This window comes from Belonocnema kinseyi, chromosome 10 (genome assembly GCF_010883055.1).
Source record: "Belonocnema kinseyi isolate 2016_QV_RU_SX_M_011 chromosome 10, B_treatae_v1, whole genome shotgun sequence".
Classification (NCBI taxonomy): Eukaryota; Metazoa; Arthropoda; class Insecta; order Hymenoptera; family Cynipidae; genus Belonocnema; species Belonocnema kinseyi.
In genome coordinates this window covers 40,671,784-40,691,247 of record NC_046666.1, presented here as the reverse complement: position 1 = coordinate 40,691,247, position 19,464 = coordinate 40,671,784, and the positions used below count along the sequence as shown (strand labels likewise).

The 19,464-nt window shown below is 29.7% G+C and overlaps 1 protein-coding gene across 1 annotated transcript; it reads right to left on the bottom strand.

Moving 5' to 3' along the window:
- Positions 1 to 13,170: 13,170 nt before the first annotated feature.
- LOC117182265 (cuticle protein 76-like) lies at positions 13,171 to 16,412 on the bottom strand. The gene is made up of 2 exons (XM_033375377.1): positions 16,401 to 16,412; positions 13,171 to 13,614 (listed from the first exon to the last, which is right to left on the bottom strand). Exons 1-2 carry the CDS (start codon positions 16,410 to 16,412, stop codon positions 13,171 to 13,173), a joined length of 456 nt encoding a protein of 151 aa, XP_033231268.1.
- Between the last annotated feature and the right edge of the window lie 3,052 nt (positions 16,413 to 19,464).

Here is a 19,464-nt window from a genome sequence, read left to right as displayed (position 1 = left end):
GGCTCCCCACACAAAAAAGAAGTAACGTAGCATTTAGGTGAAACCCAATTTTAAGTTTATACTGATTTTATTTCTGTTTATAGAGAGTCAAGTTGCTAATATCCCTATATCGTATACGTGACCCTGTGTTTGAATTGTAAATTTCAGTAATAAACCAACAATAAAAATAAGTGATTTACAGAGGTGAATTGAAATTTAAGTGAAAGTTGAATTTCATTGAAACTTGTCTAATTTATGTGACAGTTAATTTGGGTATTATTGAATTTTTAAACTAAGAAAGGTAAATTTTTAACGAAAAATGGAATAGTTAAACTTTTAATTAAAAAAATTAAATTATGAAAAAAAATTAGGTTTCCACCCAGCAGTTGATTTTTTAACTAAATTGTGGAACTTTAAAGACAAAATGACGATATTTATATATAAAACAGTTGATTAATCAAATCCAAATATGAAATTTTTATGATTAAGTTAATTTTATACCAAAATAGATGAATTTCCAACAAAAGATAAAAACTTTTAATCCAAAAGTTAAATTTTCAACTAAACTAGATTAATTTTCAACTAAAAAAATGAATTTTTAACGAAATAATTCAACTTTAATAAAAATTTTAATTGTCCCTTTAAAAAGATTCTATTTCGACCAAAAATAGAATAGATGAATTTTTAATTACCAAAATAATTTTTCAACAACAACAAAAATAATTTTCAACAAAATCAAAAAATGAATTTTTAAGAATATAGTTCAACTACAAAACCTAGTTGTTTACTTTTGAACCAAAAATATGACTTTTCAAAGAAAAAGATTAATTTTTTCCGAAAAATAACGAATTTTCAAAACAATTCAAGAATTTTTAAACAAAAAGATGAATTTTCAACAAATAAAGATAAATTTTTAAACAAAAAATTTATTTACCACAAAAGAAGAAGAAATTTCAATAAAATTCAATAAGTCTCAACCAAAAAGATTAATTTTTAAGAAAAAATGAATGTTTTAAATTTTTAAGAAAGTAGTTTAACTGTAAAAACAAGTTTTTCAATTTTGAATCAAAAACATGGATTTAAAAAATAATAATAATTTACAATCGAAAATGACGACATTTTAACAAAATTGAAGAGTTCTCAACAAAAAAGTGGAATTTTCATCTGAAAAATATGAATTTTTTAACACAAAGGTTAATTTACTACCAGAGAAGACGAATTGTCAATAAAATTTAAGAATTATAGCCAAAAAGTCGAATTCTTATGAAAGAAAGAATAAAAAATGTTGTTTAATTTTTTAAGAAGTAGTTCAACTTTAAAATCTAGTTGGTGAATCTTTTAACCAAAAATATGACTTTTTAAACAAAAGGATTAATTTTCTACCAAAAAAAAAAAGAATTTTTTACAAAATTGTTAAGCAAAAAGTTGAATTTTAAACTAAGAAAGATGAATGTTTTAACAAAAATCTGCCCGTTACTCGAGCACAGTCTCGTTGCGCGTTTCGCGCTCGGATATTTATTCTTTGCATTTGTAATGCTTGAATAAAACTTGATCATCGCGACACTCGCGCTGCGCGCTCGATTTTCGACAAGACATTTTTAAACAGGTCTTGTTGAATCCTTTTTTCTCGAAACTTTTGTCGTTTTTTCAAACATTTTCATTTTTTTTAATGTTATTTTTATACGAATAAAACAAATAGTACGCGTCCTATCAAGAAGTGATTATTAACGAAGTTGCAGATCTTTTTTGGGATAACTATTTTGGTTAATTTATCTTTTTTCGTATCCTACATAGTTTCACCACAAAATGGAATTTTTGATTTTTCATTACTTTTGGTGCAATCAAAATTGGAATTTTCGATTTTCCAAGAAAATATAAAAATTTGTTATGATAATCTTGTAGGGCTTTCCAAAAACAATGTTTTTCTTCTTTTGGCTTTTTTATATCGTGCCTTCTTTTGGCTTAAAATTTTAATTTTCGGTTAATTTAACATTTTTTTAAAATACTATAACTCTGAGAATTTTCTTTTTATCAAAAAGGTAATTGGGATAAATTGTTTGTCCTTTTTAATTCTATAAATCTCCGTACATAGACTTTTCAAATTCAGAAAAAAATCGTCTCAAACATTTTCAAAATGTGCTCACTTCTTCAATTTTGATCAAAAATGGCTGTTTAACGAACTCATTCTTTCTTTTTGGGTCTGAAAAAGTGTGCCAAAGATGGATTTGATCCGGTCATTTTTACAGACTTATCGTGTTTACGGGCCGATGGCCGGACGAACAGACAGACATACATACATACGTCATCGTAAAAACCTGATTTGCGGATTCAGGGGGTCTCGAAACGTGGAGATCCGTTAAAAAACAGTGGTGTCAAATTTCAGACCATTCTAATACTTTCTCAATCATAAATGATGAGAATGTAAAAAGATTCATTTACTACAAAAAAAAACGAATTTTCAATAGAATTTAAGAATTCTCAACCAAAAAGTAAAATTTTTAACTAAAAAAGATGACTTAAAAAAAAAATTCTGCAATGAAAGACGAATTTTTAACCAAATTCAAGAATTCTGAACCAAAAAGTTGAAATTTCAACTAAAACAGAAGAATTCTTAAACAAAAAGATTAATTTACTACCAAGAAAGACGATCTTTTAATAGATATTCAAGAATTATCAAACAAAACGTTGAACTTTCAACTAAAAACATAAAATTCTAAACAAAAAGATTAATCTTCAACGAATTTCTCTTAATTACTTTGACTGGGACCCCCGCCCCCTAAAATGGTAAAGTAGTTTATGGATGAATCCTTACTTGAAAATTTTATTTTTACATTCTCATTATTTATGATTAAGAAAGTATTAGAATTGTCGGAAATTTGACATCACACTTTTTCAACGGATCTCCCCGTTTCGAGACCCCCTGAATCCGAAAATCAGGTTTTCACGATGGCGTCTGTCAGTCAGTCTGTCCGTCCGTCCGGCCGTCCGTAAACACGATAACTCTCGAAAATATGAACGAATCAAATCCATCTTTGGCACACTTTTTGTAGGTCTTAAAAGAAAGGACGAGTTCGTTCACCAGCCATTTTTGATAAAAATTTAAAAAGTGAGCGCATTTTGAAAATTTTTGAGACCATTTCTTTCTGAATTTGAAAATTCTATGTACGGATACTTATAGTATTGAAAAGAAGAAACAATTTATCCTCATGACTTTTTGATAAAAAAAAAATTCCCAGAGTTATAGCGTTTTCAAAATTTTTTTAATCAACCGAAAATCAAAATTTGAAACCGAAAAACGCACGATATAATAAAAAGTCAAAAAAGAAAAACATTTCTTTTTGAAATCCCTACAAGATTATCATAACCAATTTTTGGATTTTCTTCAAAAATCGAAAATTCAAATTTTGATTGCACAAAAAATAATGGAAAATAAAAAATTCCATTTTGTGGACAAACTATGTAGGATACAAAAAAAAGATGAATTAACAAAAATGGTTATCCCAAAAAAGATCTACAATGTCGTTAAGAATCACTTCTTGATAGGACGCGTACTTTTTGTTTTATTCGTGAAAAATAACGTTGAAAAAAGTAAAATAAAAAAAAAGTGTGGAAAAACGACGTAGCAGGCAGATTTTTTTTTATTCCAAATAAGTCTTTTTGGTTGAAATAATATTAACTATTGTACTTCTCGTTAACAATTCATCTATTTTGGTTAAAAATTCACATATTTTGTTGAAATTTCAACTAAAAAAGAAGAATTCTTAAACAAAAAGATTAATTTACTACCAAGAAAGACGATCTTTCAATAGAATTCAAGAAGTATCAAACAAAAAGTTGAACTTTCAACTAAAAACATAGAATTCTAAACAAAAAGATTAATCTTCAACGAATTTCTCTTAATTACTTTGACTGGGACCCCCGCCCCCTAAAGTGGTAAAGTAGTTTATGGATGAATCCTTACTTGAAAATTTTATTTTTACATTCTCATTATTTATGATTGAGAAAGTATTAGAATTGTCGGAAATTTGACATCACACTTTTTCATCACACTATTTCACACTATAAGTGATTTATCACACTATTCGGTAGAAAAAGTTCAACTATTTGGCGGATATGTAATTTTTCTGTTGATAATTCATATTTTCGGTTTGAATAATTCAACTGCTATGTAGAATATTTATCCTTTTGACTTGAAAATTCAACAATTTATTGGACCTTGAAATAATAAGAAATCTTATATTTTTTGTTAAGAATTCCTCTATTTTGCTTCAAAAGTCATGCAGATTGTTAAAAATTCTACTAATTTATGAGGTTAAAAAGTAACTTTTTTGTTAAAGGTTCATTTTTTTGCTTGAAAATATAACTGTTTGCAGAACATTCTTTTTCTTGACAAATGGTTTTTGCGCTAGACGTTCAAACAAGGTGGTTTGAGTCAAAAGAGCTAAGCTTTCAGGTTTTGGCATAGCAACGATATAATCAGCATTTCCCTAAGAGTTCTGGGTATTTTTTCTCGAATTAGACACTTAAAACACATTTCAATTTAAAAAATGAAATCTTTGTACCTAATGGTTTTTGCGCTAGACGTTCAAGCAAGGCGTTTTGAGTTAAAGGGCTAAGTTTTCAGGTTTTTGCATAGCAGCGCTATAATCGGGATTTAACGCAAGGTTCTGAATTCTGAGAGCTATAAGGTGAACTTTAAGGTCATCCATAACATATGACCTGAGTGCATATTTGAATGTAAAATTTGCCGTTATTTCGTTTCCGGTGTCAAAAAGGGGCGCTTCTATAAAAAAATTGACCTTCATAAAACCATGAAGATCATCCTCAAGGTCAAAACTAAGGTCACCATCAGATTCCTTGTTAAAAGTTACTGCGGGAATGACCTTAACCTTTGTGAAAAATATGTAGCTCTCCTAAGAAACTACGGAACCTGTTCCGCACCTTTTGTGACACCCTGTATATCTGTTTATTTATTTATTTCAGAAATAAGAAAACACAACAGTTCAAAGAACCAATTAGAGGGCTACAAATACGTACAATTTACAGTAATAGATATATAAACATGTGAGCACGCAGGTAGGCTTTTACATTGTGTTCGTGTGTTCAAAAAATGCATGCAAAATATGTAAAAAAATTTCTAGAGACAAGTAAAATAAATAAATATTCTTATTAAATAACATGACTTTGTTTGCAAAATTATATATATTGAAATTGGAACCTTCAGGAACCCCGGATGAAAGCACAAACGGAAGAGAGGAATAACCGCCATATTGAACCATATGATGCCTATGAGTAAAATACGATGTTCTAAGGAGCAAGAGCTTGTCGGGCATTTCCATTTTACGAAGCTTATCAAGTAATAGAGCATGGTAAATTTATCAAAAGCTTTAGAAATATCTGTGAAAATAACATCAACCTGATCATACTGGACAAGGAAGTCCTTTATATTCTGCGTAAATACAATTAGATTGGAAATGGTAGATCTCCGGGGAATAAAGCAATGCTGAAATGCTGATATATTTTTTGCAATAAGGGTATATATAATATCGTGCAGGCATACTTCAAAAACTTTAGAAAACGTATTTAGGATAGTAATAGGCATATAGTTAGTAACTTCAGATTTCAGTCCTTTTTTAAATACAGGACAGACACTAGCTTTTTTCCATTCCTTATGATATATACCACTTTCCAATGTTAGATTAAAGATTTTTGTAAGAATTGGGGTAAATACAAATTCACAATCCCTAACTACAAAAGCAGGAATCATATCAGGCCCAGCATTAATTTTACTTGGTAACTTTTGCATTGCTTTTGACACAGTACTTTCGGAAAATTGAATATTGTCACCCATTCGTCGCTGATACGCCTCATCTAGTAGCAACGTAGGAACAGTAGACTTAGTAAAAACACTACTAAAGTAGTCAGCAAAAGTTTGTACTATTTCCTGAGGAGCTGTATATTCGATATCATTAAAGCTTATCACACCTGGTATTCTATCAACAGGGTTTGATCTATTGAAATACGACCAAAATGAAGATGGTTCTCAGACTACGTTTATCTCTGCTTTCTGCGTAAAACCAGCAAATGCAACTTCAATACGTTTTTTAATACTAGCACGTAACTCTTTGAAAATAACTAGATAGTAAGGGTTATGCGTAGAGTCATGTTTAGCTTTAAATTTATTTTTCAATTTAATATGAGTTATTATATCATAGGTGTACCATGATGGAAAACGCTCTACGAATAATGGAACAGTTTTGTCAATTACATCATAAACTTGTATATAAATAGAAGAAACTGCCTTCTGGGGCATATCAGAAACCCATAGAGATGACCAATCATTGTTGTTTAGACTCATATAAACTGAATTGAAATCAGCTCTTTTAAAATTATACCTTGAGAATTTGGAGTTATCGACAAATTTTGGTGAGGAATTCTTATTTTTTATATTTAAATAAAGCTATACGCTTAATGGTAGATGGTACATATCCTCTGGTAGGATAGGAGCAGTAACTTTATTAATTCCGACTTCACAGTTTGAAAAAACTAAATCAAGATAACGATTATTTACAAATTTCAATTGAATTAAATTGTTTTAACTCAAAGTATTCACAAAAATAGTTGAATAAAGCTGCTTTTATATCAGTCTTGATATTAGTAAAATGATTTTTAAAGTTGGGAATATTAAAGTCCCCCCTAATAATAATCTTATGGTCAGAAATTTCGCGGACCAGAGCTAGTCCTTATTAATTAAAGGCGCTGCTTGAATTACAGCAGAAAGAATAATTTTTACGCAGTTCCATATATTTTTAATTGAAAGAAGGACACCACCACCAGTCTTATCTACTCGGTCATCCCTAAAAACCTGAAATACATTCGAATCAAACACCTCAGCGCTGTTAATAGACAGTTTTAGCCAAGTTTCTGTGAAGGCAATAATGTCGTAATCATAAATATCAGGAGACTTTGTTAAATGTAGCAGCTTCCCGCGCGAAAAAAGTTTGCATGGCTCAAGCATGGCAAAACACTTGGAAATATCTGGCTGAAGCATGGTTTACGGCTCAATGGCAGTATGGCGCAAGCCTCGCTCCTGTCCGTTTCCCATGCTTAGGACACGTTAAGCACAAATGAATATTCTTAAGAACATGTAAGTGTCAGAGAAAATTAGCCTGAATTAAAAATTAAAATATTAGGTTTGCCAATAGCTGACACGTCTCTAAATGGTAAGTTCGCTACTCGGGTGCACCGGTTCGTGCACCAGGTACTGTAGCATATATTCTACGAGAACTTTTTAAGAATTTAAATTGTGCCAATTGCCAAAATAACTACCACTAGTAAGTCGACGATCCGTGTGAATCTAGTCGCGCACTAGGTATCTTATCACGTAATCTACGAGAACTTTTTCAAAATTGAGATTGTTTCAACAGCAAAATTACTAAAAATTGTGTGTCGACGACCCGGGTAAACCAGGTTGCGCCCCAGGTAGCGTAGTACGTATGCTACGAGAACTCTTTCAAAATTTAGATAGTTTCAACAGCTAAAATTACTAAAAATTGTGTGTTGAGTATCCGGGTGCACCAGATCGAGCACCAGGCAGTATAATGCGTATTCTGAGAGAACTTTTTAAAAATTTAAATTTTGTGAATAATGAAAACAATTCCAAATAGTGAGTCGGCGACCTTGGTGAACCAGGTCGCACCTCAGGTAGTTTAGGACGTATTCTACGAGACATTTTTGAAAAGTTAGATTATTCCAACAGCCAAAATGACTGAAATTTAGAGTCGAGCTGGGGCGTGACCTAGTGCACCCTGGTCGTCGACTAATCATTTCAATTTTTTTTCATTATTCACAAACTTTAAATTTGTCAAATGTTTTCGTAGAATAGTATTAAACTACCTTCTGATCGACCTGGTGTACCCGTATCATCGACTTACAATTTTTAGTCATTTTTGCTATTAAATTAATCTAAATTTAGAAAAAGTTTTTGTAGACTACGTTCTAAGATACCTGGGGCGCGATCTGGTGCACCCAGGTCTTCGACTGACAATGTAGAACTGTTTTCATTATGCAGAAAGTATAAATTTTTAAAATGTTTGCGTCGAATATGTATTCAACTACATGGTGTTCGACCTAGTGCACTTGGTTCGTCGACTCACATTTTTTAGTTATTTTAGCTGTTAAAACAATCTAAATTTTAAAAAACTTCTTGTAGGATACGTGCTAAAATACCTGGGACGCGACCTGGTGCACCCGGGTCATCGACTAACCATTTAGAACCGTTTTCATTATTCAAAAAGTATACATTTTTTAAATATTCTCGTCTAATACGTACAAAACTGCATGGTTCTCGACCTATTGCACCCGGATCGTCGAATCATAATTTTTAGTTATTTTGGTTACTGTAACAATCTAAAATTTGAAAAAGTTCTCGTAGAATACGTGCTAAGATACCTGGGGTGCGACCTGGTACACCGGGGTAGTCGACTCACGATTTGGAATTGTTTTTATCATTCACCAAATTTAAATTTGTAAAAAGTTCTCGTAGAATAGTATTAAACTACCTTGTGCTCGACCTGGTTCACCCGGATCGTTGACTCACAATTTTTAGTAATTTTGGCTACTGAAACAATCTAAATTTTTAAAAAGTTCTCGTAAAATACGTGCTAAGATACCTGGGGTGCGACCTGGTGCACCCGGGTCGTCGACTCACCATTTGGAATTGTTTTCATCATTCACAAAATCTAAATGTTTTAAGAGTTCTCGTAGAATACGCATTATACTACCTGGTGCTCAATCTGGTGCATCCGGATCGTCGACTCACTAATAGTAGTTATTTTGGCAATTGCCACAATTAGAATTTTTTTAAGTTCTCGTAGAATACGTGCTAAACTACCTGGTATGCAACCCAGTGCATCCGGATAATCAACTTACCATTTAGAGACGTGTCGGCTTTTGGCAAACCTAAGTTTTTCATTTTTAATGCAAGCTCATTTTCTCTGACACTTACACATTCTTAAGAATATTTATTTGTTGTTAGCGTGTCCTAAGCATGGGAAACGGACAGGATCAAGACTTGCACCATGCTGCCATTCAACCGTGACCCATGCTTTAGCCAGATATTTCCAAGTGTCTTCCCATGCTTGAGCCGTGCAAACTTTTTTCTCACGGGTTACTATTACACCTCTAACATTCTGGTAATATAACCTTACAGATGGAACAGATGGCGTTAGAGTGTCATTTGCTGAGTTTTCTTGGCAGGAACTGTTACGGGGACGTCGTTTCTGTAAGTTATCCGGAGATCCTTCTCTCCTCTGGCAAGATGTTTGTCTAGTATCCTCTTCTGCTCCTTGAAATTGCGTTGTTGCATCAATGTTTTATCTCGGGAAGTTCGATATTCCTTTATTGCATCCGGAATCGAGTTTTTTTATTTATCATGACATATACTTGAATCATTAATGAGGCATCTACTTCTGACCGAAATATGATCTTGACAGGACGTGCTAGGGCCTGGGATCGCTGTCCAATGCGAAAGACACAAATAGTGTTAGGGGAAATTGATATAGATGGGTTAATTGGTTTAAGCACGTCAATGAACTGAATGCTATCACTGCTTGAAGGAGAGACATCCCCTTCAGTCTCAATTTCGGTGTAAGTTAAATATTAAAATATTTTTCGCACGTGCATTACGGAGGCTAATTTCCTAAATGCAGGAATCCACTTGGTTTGAGAGATCATGGTGTTGGCTGGATTCGATTTTATTTATCTTTTCTTTAACTTTATTAATCCTTCTGTCAACAGAAGTAGTATTTTCACAAACTTTATTTTCAAGTTCTGTCAAATGTATATCCATTTAAGATACCGTAGAAGAGACATTTTCAATTTTAGAAGAAAGCTTGTCAACATAGATACGCGTTTTCTCAAAATCACTTTTTAGTTCTGTGTGACTCTTTTTGTATTCTGTCTTCATAACATTTTTAGATCATCAAGCATAGATTGAAGTTTGTTAGGACCAATAGTTATCGAACTTCCTCTATCATCGTCAGTCGGAAAGTTTGATCTAGAACCGCAGCAACGTTGAAAAATGCCATCAGCGCTGCATCTAATCTTTGAAGCACACACATTGTCACAGCGGGAAGGGCATCCCTTGCATTCAACGAATCCATCATCAAGATTAATCTGTTGCTTGCATTTCCCATAAGCACAGAAGTTGTTAGCATCAAGCAGGTTTTCATTGCGAGTGTTATTGTTTACAGCCATTTTCACAGCTGATTTTATTTATAGACACACAGTTCTGAGCGATCGATAATGTTATGTAGCCAACTGTCTTAGCGATAATGTTAAATGAAACTAGGTTCCACTATATAAGTAACTAGAAGTTAGGAGAAGCAAACACACCCAATTAATTAAAGCCAAAGGACAATGAAAGCTCGTAGCAAGTCAAGAGAAAAAACTCATTATCTCAGAGACTATAATAATCCATGAAACTAGTCATCTCTGATAAAGAACAAGGCACTGCTCACAGATCACTATTACCGATACAACGCTAATAGTCACACAAGAACACAGAATATAACGATGATGAACAGACAACGAGATCGCGCGTGCTCGCATGTCAGCGGCCATATTGCCATGATTGTTGTTACGTTATAAGTTCCATAACAATTTGCTTTATTATTTAAAATACTTGTATTAAACTAGCGTTTGATTATATATAAAAGAAATATTTTTATTTAAGTATATTTATGTATTAATTTAAAGTTTTTTAAAACACTTTATTTCTTTACAAACCGAAATAATAAAGTACTGGGAAAATATTTTTTTTACGAACACATACTTCGTTAAAAATTATTTTTGACTTTTTTTCAAGAAGTGGTATTTCTTAATAAAATAACGAATGTTACTACAAGTCATTTTTTAATCATTTATGAGTTTATTAAAAAAATGCTGTTATTTCATTATTTTGATTAGGAAAGAAATATAAAGAATATAAAGCATAATACATGATTCAACTATTTTCACAGTCGCTCATAGATTATCGTTTTTAGTTCCCAAATATTTGCATCTCTACACAGAGCCCGATTTAGACAAAAAAATTGGAAAAAAGCTCATAAGATTTTAAAGAGAGTTGTCGAGCCTATTTTTAATTTAGGCTTTCAATTTTTTATAAATAAACAAATATGACGAAAAAAATGGCCATTTTTCCTATTTAACGTTCCGGTTGCTTGTTAATAACATGAAAATAGTTGAAATTGCTTAAGTTTTATAAAGTAACATTAGTTAAAGATATTTCTATATCATATAAAAAAGAAAAAAAATTATGAACAAATTATTTGTTGAAAGACTTTTTTTACGTGTTTCCATAATTTTACGGGTTTTAAAGTTATATTGCAAGAAATATGTATTAAAAAAATATTAAGATAGAGAAATTTCTCCTTGAAATTATAATTGTTAGCATTATAAACAAATGTAATAAAAAAGGCATTAATTAGCCATTTTTCGACAGAAAAAATCGTTTTTTCCATGTCATTATTTTTAATATGAACTTTATGGTAATTTAAGAAAGCTTCATCACTTTTTGAATAATCTTATGATTTTTTTTAAACCAATACGAGAAACAAATTAATTATCTTATTATTTGAACAACATTTATAACTAGTTGATATATTTCATGATTTTTTAAACAAATTTAATAAAAAAATGCATCAATAAGGCATTTTTCAAAAGAAGACTTTCGTTTTGTTCGTTGATCATTTTTTTATTAGGAACCTCATGATAATTTTAGAAAAAATCAATAACTTCTTGATCCATTTTTTCACTGTCTTAAACAATTTTAATAAACAAATTCATTATTGGGGCATCTTTCGACGGAAACATTCTTTTTTTCAATGTCAGTCTTTTTAATTGCAACTTCATAATAATTTCAGAGAAATTTATCATTTATATTTATATATTTATATTTTTTAAACAAATTAATAATAGATTTTATCAACTAAGTATGAGTGTTTATGAAATTATCATTAAGTATCTAATTTTAAAGACTGACATTAAAAAAAAAAACAATTTTTCCCCCGACAGATGCTCGGATAATGTACATGTTTGTCAAATTCTTTTTGAATGGACGTAAAATTTAGCAACTAATCATGGATGTTCCTGAATTTACTATGAAGATCTCAATTAAAAAGTCTGAAATCGAAAAAAAAACTCCGCCGACAGATGCCTCCATAATGAATTTGTTTATTAAAATTGTTTTAAAAGATCATAAAATTGATTAATTAATTATGAATTTTCTCTGAAATTATCATGTAGTTTCTGATTTAAAAAGTTGTCATCGAAAAAAAACAAATATTTGTTTCAACAAATGCCTTATCGATGAATTTTTTTATTAAATTTGTGTACAAAAATCCTCAAATGTATCAACTAGTTATGTATGTTGCTGAAATTGTCATAAAGTTTCCAACTGAAAGGACTGCTATTGAAAAAAGCGAATTTTTCTGCCGGCAAATGCCCGAACAATTAATTTTTTAGATTAAATTTGTTTAAAAAACTAACAAGATTAATTAAGAAATTATGAATTTTTCTACAATTATACTAAATTTCCTCATTAATCAAAATGACATAGAAAAAAAATGAATTTTTCTTTCGAAAAATAAATGATTAATACATTTATTTATCAAATTTTGATATAAATTTGTTTTTCAACATTAACAATAATAATCTAAAGAAGAAATTTCTGCATCATTATATTGTTTTTACCCAAATTTCTTGCAATGAAACTTAAAAAAACGTAAAATTATGGAAAATCGTAAAAAAATTCTTTTAAAAAATAATTTATTTATACTTTTTTTTAATTATATAATCTTGAAATATCTTTAATGTTGCTCTATAAAACTTAGGCGTTTTTAACCATGTTAATATTATTGACGTTCACCGGGAACGTCAAATAGACGAAATGGCCAATTTTTTCGACATGCTTGTATATTTATACAAAAATTGAAGGTTTATTTCAAAAATCAGGCAGTCATCAGATTTTTTCAATTTTTTCCCAACTGTGCCGTGAAACGTAAAAAAACTCTAAATAAAGGACTTGTTAGGGAACAACAGTGTAATAAATAATTAAAAACACCAATTTCACAGATTTTACATTTATTAAATAGTTATGATAAATAAAATTCCGCTATCGACATAGAAGACTTAGTAGGAGTAGACTCCGAAGGGGCTTTGATAGGTCATGTGGGAGACAGCGACGGCTGGAGAGTATTTAACGCCCAGAAGACCGACTTGGGCAATTGGGGCAGCATGAGCAACTGGGGCAGCAGCGTAGGTTTGGGCGAATTGAGGAGCTGCGTAAACAGCTGGTTGCAGACTTTTTACAATTGGGGCAGCCGCGTAAGTCTGAGCGTAGACGGGGGCAGTATGTGCGACAACAGATGGGTTTGACACTTGGGTCTGATATTTGCTGCTGCTGGAGAAGGGAGTCTGGATGAATTTGCTCTGGGTTGAGATCTGGGCCAGGTTTCCTGGGCTTCGTAAAATGTTGTCCTGAGTCGAGGTCAGCGCTGTCGGCTGATAATATGCCTGTGGTTGCTCAATGAAACCAGCATTGGCAGCAGCCAAAAAATAGGCGACGATTGCGATCTGAAATAAAAATAATACGATAAATGAAATATTAGCCTCACTTATTTCTATCTTTTAAAGTTTCTTAGAGACTTCTAGCTGGATTTTCATTTGCTTTAGTATATCGTGAATTTAAAAATTATTACGTCATTTCATTTTGACTTTAAAGTTCTTATCTGGTAATACAAAAATTAATAACTAATAACAATTTTTTACTGTACTTTTTGAAGTGTTTTAAACAGTCTCTTTCTATGTAGGTGTATAACAATAAAACATGGACTGAGAAATCAAAAAACAACCGGGAATTTTTAAAATCGGGAAAAACGGAAAATAAAAGTGAATCTATTTTTTTACCGGGAATTTGGCCAGTTGTTGGACGAAAAATAAATTCACTTTAATTTTTCCTTTTTTTCCTTAACTTGTACAATTATGAAAAAAAAATCTGTTTGTAATGGCGATTCAAACATTTTATCCTTTAAAAATGGTCTATTTCAGATCTTCATTTTTAAGTGTAAACTTTAATTTAAAGAAAAAATTAATGCAGTTTCGTAGATTTAAATAATAAAAAATGTTAAACTGTAAAAATGTAACAATGATTGGTTTTACTAGACGATTCCGAATCAGTTCAAAATTAAACAATTTATGAAATTAGCGTTCAAAATGGAACTGCTTTAATTCAGAAGTAATGTCAGATTGTTCATTTAAAACGAGTAATAATAAATTAAACAATTTGAAACTGATTTATTTCAAGATGTAAAGCCTTGAATCGTTAAAATTTCAAAGTACCAAATTCGGAATTAGAAGAAGAAGTCTTTTGTTGTTTATATTTTTTATTGTGTTGAAGATGGAAAATTTTGTATATTCAACATTTTCTTTGAGTTTGAATCAAAGAAATTTTATTTTGTATTACTTTTGAATTGATTTAAAGACATTTTATATTTTTAAGATGTGTACTCGTATGGAATTGGAAAGGAGGACATTTTTGTATTAATTTTTTTTCTGAATTTTCGGCGGCCCTTTTTTGTTTTTATAACTTTTATTGAGTTGGAAAGAATTAAATGTTGTTTAATAATTTCCCTCCTACATTAAAGAGGCCATTTTTTCTCATGATCATTTTTTTTGTTGGAGGGAAAATTTATTATTTCCAATTTTTCAGAATTCGAAAAGAGATTCTTTTATTTTTAACTATCTTATCGAGATGGAAGGAAGACAATTTTGGTTTTCAATTATTTCTAAATTGGAAGAGAAGAACTTTTATATTTTAAGAATTTAATTTTTGATGATTTAAAGATTTTAGAAACTTAAAAGGGATTACATTTTAGATATTTATTTTGTTTTCAGAATTAGAAGATCTCGTTTTTCTGAATTGGAGAAGCCTAATTTTTTATTTTAAATACTTTTTTTGCTTTAGAAGGTAGGTATTTCTTGTTATTTATTTCTTTTCAGAATTAAAGTGGCCATTTTTTTCTTCCCATTATTTTTTTTGTGCTGGAGAAGAATTACTTGTTTAAATTTTTTTTCAGAATTGGAAAAGGGAAATTTTTTTATTTTTAACCATTTTATTGAGATGGAAGGGAAGCAATACTGGTTTTCAGTTTTTTTCTGAATTGAAAGAATGAAATTTTTAGATTCTAAGGATTCTCTTTTTGATGAGTTAAAGATATGATAAACTTGGGAGAGATGAAGTCTTAGGTATTAATTTATTTCTTCAGGAAAGAAAAATGTCATTTTCTGAATTGGAGCAGGGTGATTTTTTACTTTTAATAATTTTAGTGAGTTAGATCGTAGGTATTTTTGGTTATTTATTTTGTCTGAATTAAAGAGGCCATTATTTTCTTTTTACATTTTTTTAATTAATGGTAAGAGTTTGTTAATTTAAATTTTTTTAGAATTTTGATTTTCAATCTTGTCTAAATTGAAAGAGGGAATTTTTCACATAAGGATTTTATTTTCGATGATTTAAAGATTTGATAAACTTGTAAGGGCTACAATCTTAGTTATTTTTTCTGAATTGGAAGAGGCCATTTTTTCAGCATTTTTATCTAGTTGAAGGGGGGGGGGGGCATTTGGTTTAAAACCATTATTCAGTATTCAGGGTCGTTTCTTCATTTTATCATTTTTATTGAGTTCGAATAGAGGAAATTTAGATTTTGCAATTTTTCGTGAATTTAATAAGGTACATTTTTTGTTTTTAAGATTTTTATCAAGTAAGAAGGCAGGAAATTTGATTTTTTTCTGAATTGGAAGAGGCTGATTTTTTCTTTTTTAAATTTAATGGCAAATTTGGTATTTTTAATATTCTGATAAAGGGGGGGGGGATTATTTTAGATTTTTTACTAAATTGGGGGAAGCACATATTTTGTTCTTAAAAATTTTAATAATGTGAGTGTAAAAGTAGGAGTAGTTTTAAATTAGAAAATTGAAAGTAATAGTATAAAATTACATTCTTCGGTCAGTAATCCTCAATTTATAATAACTAAAAATTTTGTTTAACGGCATCTAATAAAAAATTATTCAGTTGAAAAATTATGAATGGCGGTGACAAATTGTCGGGTACCAGGAAATTACCGAGATTTTTTTCCTCTATTAAAACGGCCAAACTCGAAAATATTAATCGAAAAACAAGTTTTTAAAAAATAATAAATTACTTTTTTTCTAAATATTGCACAATAATCAATATATAAATATTGAAATAACTTCAAACATTTATGTAAGATATATTAACATAACTCAATAATTACTGACGCAAAATTTAGTATCAAATAATTTTCACTATGTCAAAGTAAAAATTTTCTTTTCGAACCCACCTTGGTGAACATGATTAAACTGTTTAATCTGGACTGGGTCGTTCCTGACTATGTCTTCATTGCAAAATTTGAAATCTTTTATACTCCGTCCACGCCAAAATTTTCAGTGAAGGTGGGGTCCCAAAAAGCCCGAGGCGGGCACATACAATATTGAAGGACTTTCGCTTGAACAGTATGACTCGTAACAAGATCGAGTATTAAGTTGCTTCCCGTCCAACAGGACAATTTAAGCTGACCTTGGACCAGATAAAATCGCCTGGAGATTCCTGAGAATGCACATGGTACTAAAGGTCCACACCCAGGTGTACGAAACCTCGAGTAAAAAAAAAATTTTTTAAAAAGAAACATTCACATAACCGTTTTTTTCAGGATTGACAAATTTAAATCTGAAAAGGTTTAATTATGATACTTTCGCACTCCAAGCAGTGTTGGGTAAGTTTCTTTTTTGAGTAACTAGATGCAGTTACTAAATAAAGTAACTTTAAGTTACGGAAAAAGTTACTTATTTCCCTTACTTAATTTTGTAATTTAAAAATGGAAATAACTGAGATAAGAATTTATAAAAATTTAATTTAAAACGAAATGGGCATTAAATGCCATACCTAAATTAAATTACTTGAATTAACCCTTTCCACAGTACGTAATTTTTAGTTTCCAGAAATGCTTTTGTACTTATTGTTGATAAAATTGGACAGGGTACCCGAGAACTTCATTTTCAAAATTCTCGGATTTTTCTTTATCTAATTTTTCATTTTCCTTGATCATTATTATTTAAATACGTACCTGAATTTGAATATAATAGTTGAATTATCAACCTAAGCAATCCCAAAAAAGTACCATAGTTTATATTTTAATAAAAAAGATGAAATTTATACCAAAAAATAATTTTAAACCCAAAAAGACGAATTTCCAGCAAATAGAAATTTTTTAATCAAGTAAGAAATAAAAGGTTATCTAAATTATAGAACCTTTAAGCCAAGAGACAATTTGTTTCTTTAAAAATTAAATTTCGACATACGACTTTTCAGTAAAAAATAAATTTTCCACGTAACTGATGTAGTTTCACCCAACAAAAATGAAATTTAAACCGGGAAAATTATTTTTTTACGAAAAGTGCGAATTTTCAACCACAAAAGAAAATCTTAACAAAATAGAGAAGTTGCATTTTTAGTTAGCAAAATTAATTTTGAACCAAAAAAAGGCTTTTCTACTAAACAATTAAATTCTCCGCCAAAGAAACCCCTTCAATGAACAAATAAATAAATTTTCAACAATGAAGTTTAACTTTTACCCATGTAGTTGAATTTTTAATTGAAAAAGATTAATTTTCATGAAAATGGTTAAAATTTTAATCAAAATGATGAATTTTTCAGCAAAAATATAAATCTTAAACAAAAAAATTATTTCCTAAAAAGTGATTCAACAAAATCTTTTCAACAAAATAGTTGAATACTTAAACAAAGAAGAATAATTTTTAACAACAACTTTGCATTTTCATTAAAAAAAAGAAGTGTTGCTAAAACAGTAGAATTTAAAAATCAGAAATATTAATTTAAAAAAAAATAGTTGAATCTTCTCTTTAAAAAGATTCTTGTTGACTTTTTAAGGTCAAACTATGAATTTTTCAACAAGAAATCATATTTTACGAAGAAGATTGAATTTTCAATCCAAAATGTCGAATTTTTAACCAAATTTTTTTAATTCTGTACCAAAAATAATTGCATTATACCGAAAAGAAAAATATGGAATTTCTCTCAATCAGATGAATTTTTATTACAAATTTTTTTGAATAGCTGGCTTCTCATCCAAAAAAGATTCTAGTTGAATTTTTAAAATCAAAATATGAATTTCTTAACAAACAATAATTTCCTACAAAAAAATTTAATTTTCAATCTTAAAAGACGATTTTTTTCAACCAAAAAGCATGTCTTTTTAACAAAATAGTTTAATTTGCGGCCAAACAGTTGCAATCTTCTACAAGATAGATGAAAATTCTCTTAATACAGATGAAATTTTAATATAAAGAAAAAACATAAATGAAAAAAAAGTTGTTTAATTTCCTGCAGAAAAGATTTTTATTCTTTTTTAAGCACCAAAATATTAAATCTAAACAAAAAGTAACATTTCTGATATAAATAGAACAATATTATTAAGTTAATTTTTTGCTAAATAATCGAATTTTCAACCAAAAAGTTTGACTTTTGAACAAGATTGTGAAATTTTCAACCAAACAGCTAAATTTTTGTCATAGAAAAATAAAAATTCTACTAAAAAAACTGAACTTTAAAATTTTTTAAAATTGCAGAAAAAGTATTTTTCATTCCATAAATATTTCAGTGGACTAATCAGTAACAAAATATGAACTTTAAGTTGGATTTGTAACCAAAAAGGATAACGTTTTAGGAAAATGATTAAATTGTCAATCAAATAATAAAATTTATAACTGAACAGGTCACCTTCAGGAGACAGTTTTTGCCAATTTGCAAAAATTACGTTAATTAGTGAAGGACCCCCTTTCGTAACAAATCGTTACAAAGTGTCCTGACCCTCACCTTCTAGAACTGTTACATTTTTTAACTAAACAGTTGTATTTTTAATAACAAAAGATAAAATTTTTCTACCGAGAGAAATTAATTTTTGAACCAAAAGTCAAATTTTCAACAAAAAGGTTACTTTTCAACGAAACTTGCACTTGCTACCAAAATAATAAAATTAGTAACAAAATGCATGAATTTTGAATAAAATGGTTGAACTTTCACACCGTGATTATGAATTAAAAAAAAAAGTAAACTCACAACCAAATAACTGAACTTTTTACCATTTTCAAACAAAAAAGATGAATTTTTAACAAAAGAGTTAAATTTGCAGCAAAAAGTTATTTCTGAACATAATTTGGACTTATGACCACATCAATGAATTAATCAATAAAAAAGTTGTTTTTTTTTTACCAAAAAGTTGAATTTTCCAGTAAAATATATGAATGTTTTACTACCCTTCTCCCTTCACCTCAAAAAACGAATTTCAAACAAAATAGTTACATTTTCAACCAAAGCAATGAACTTTT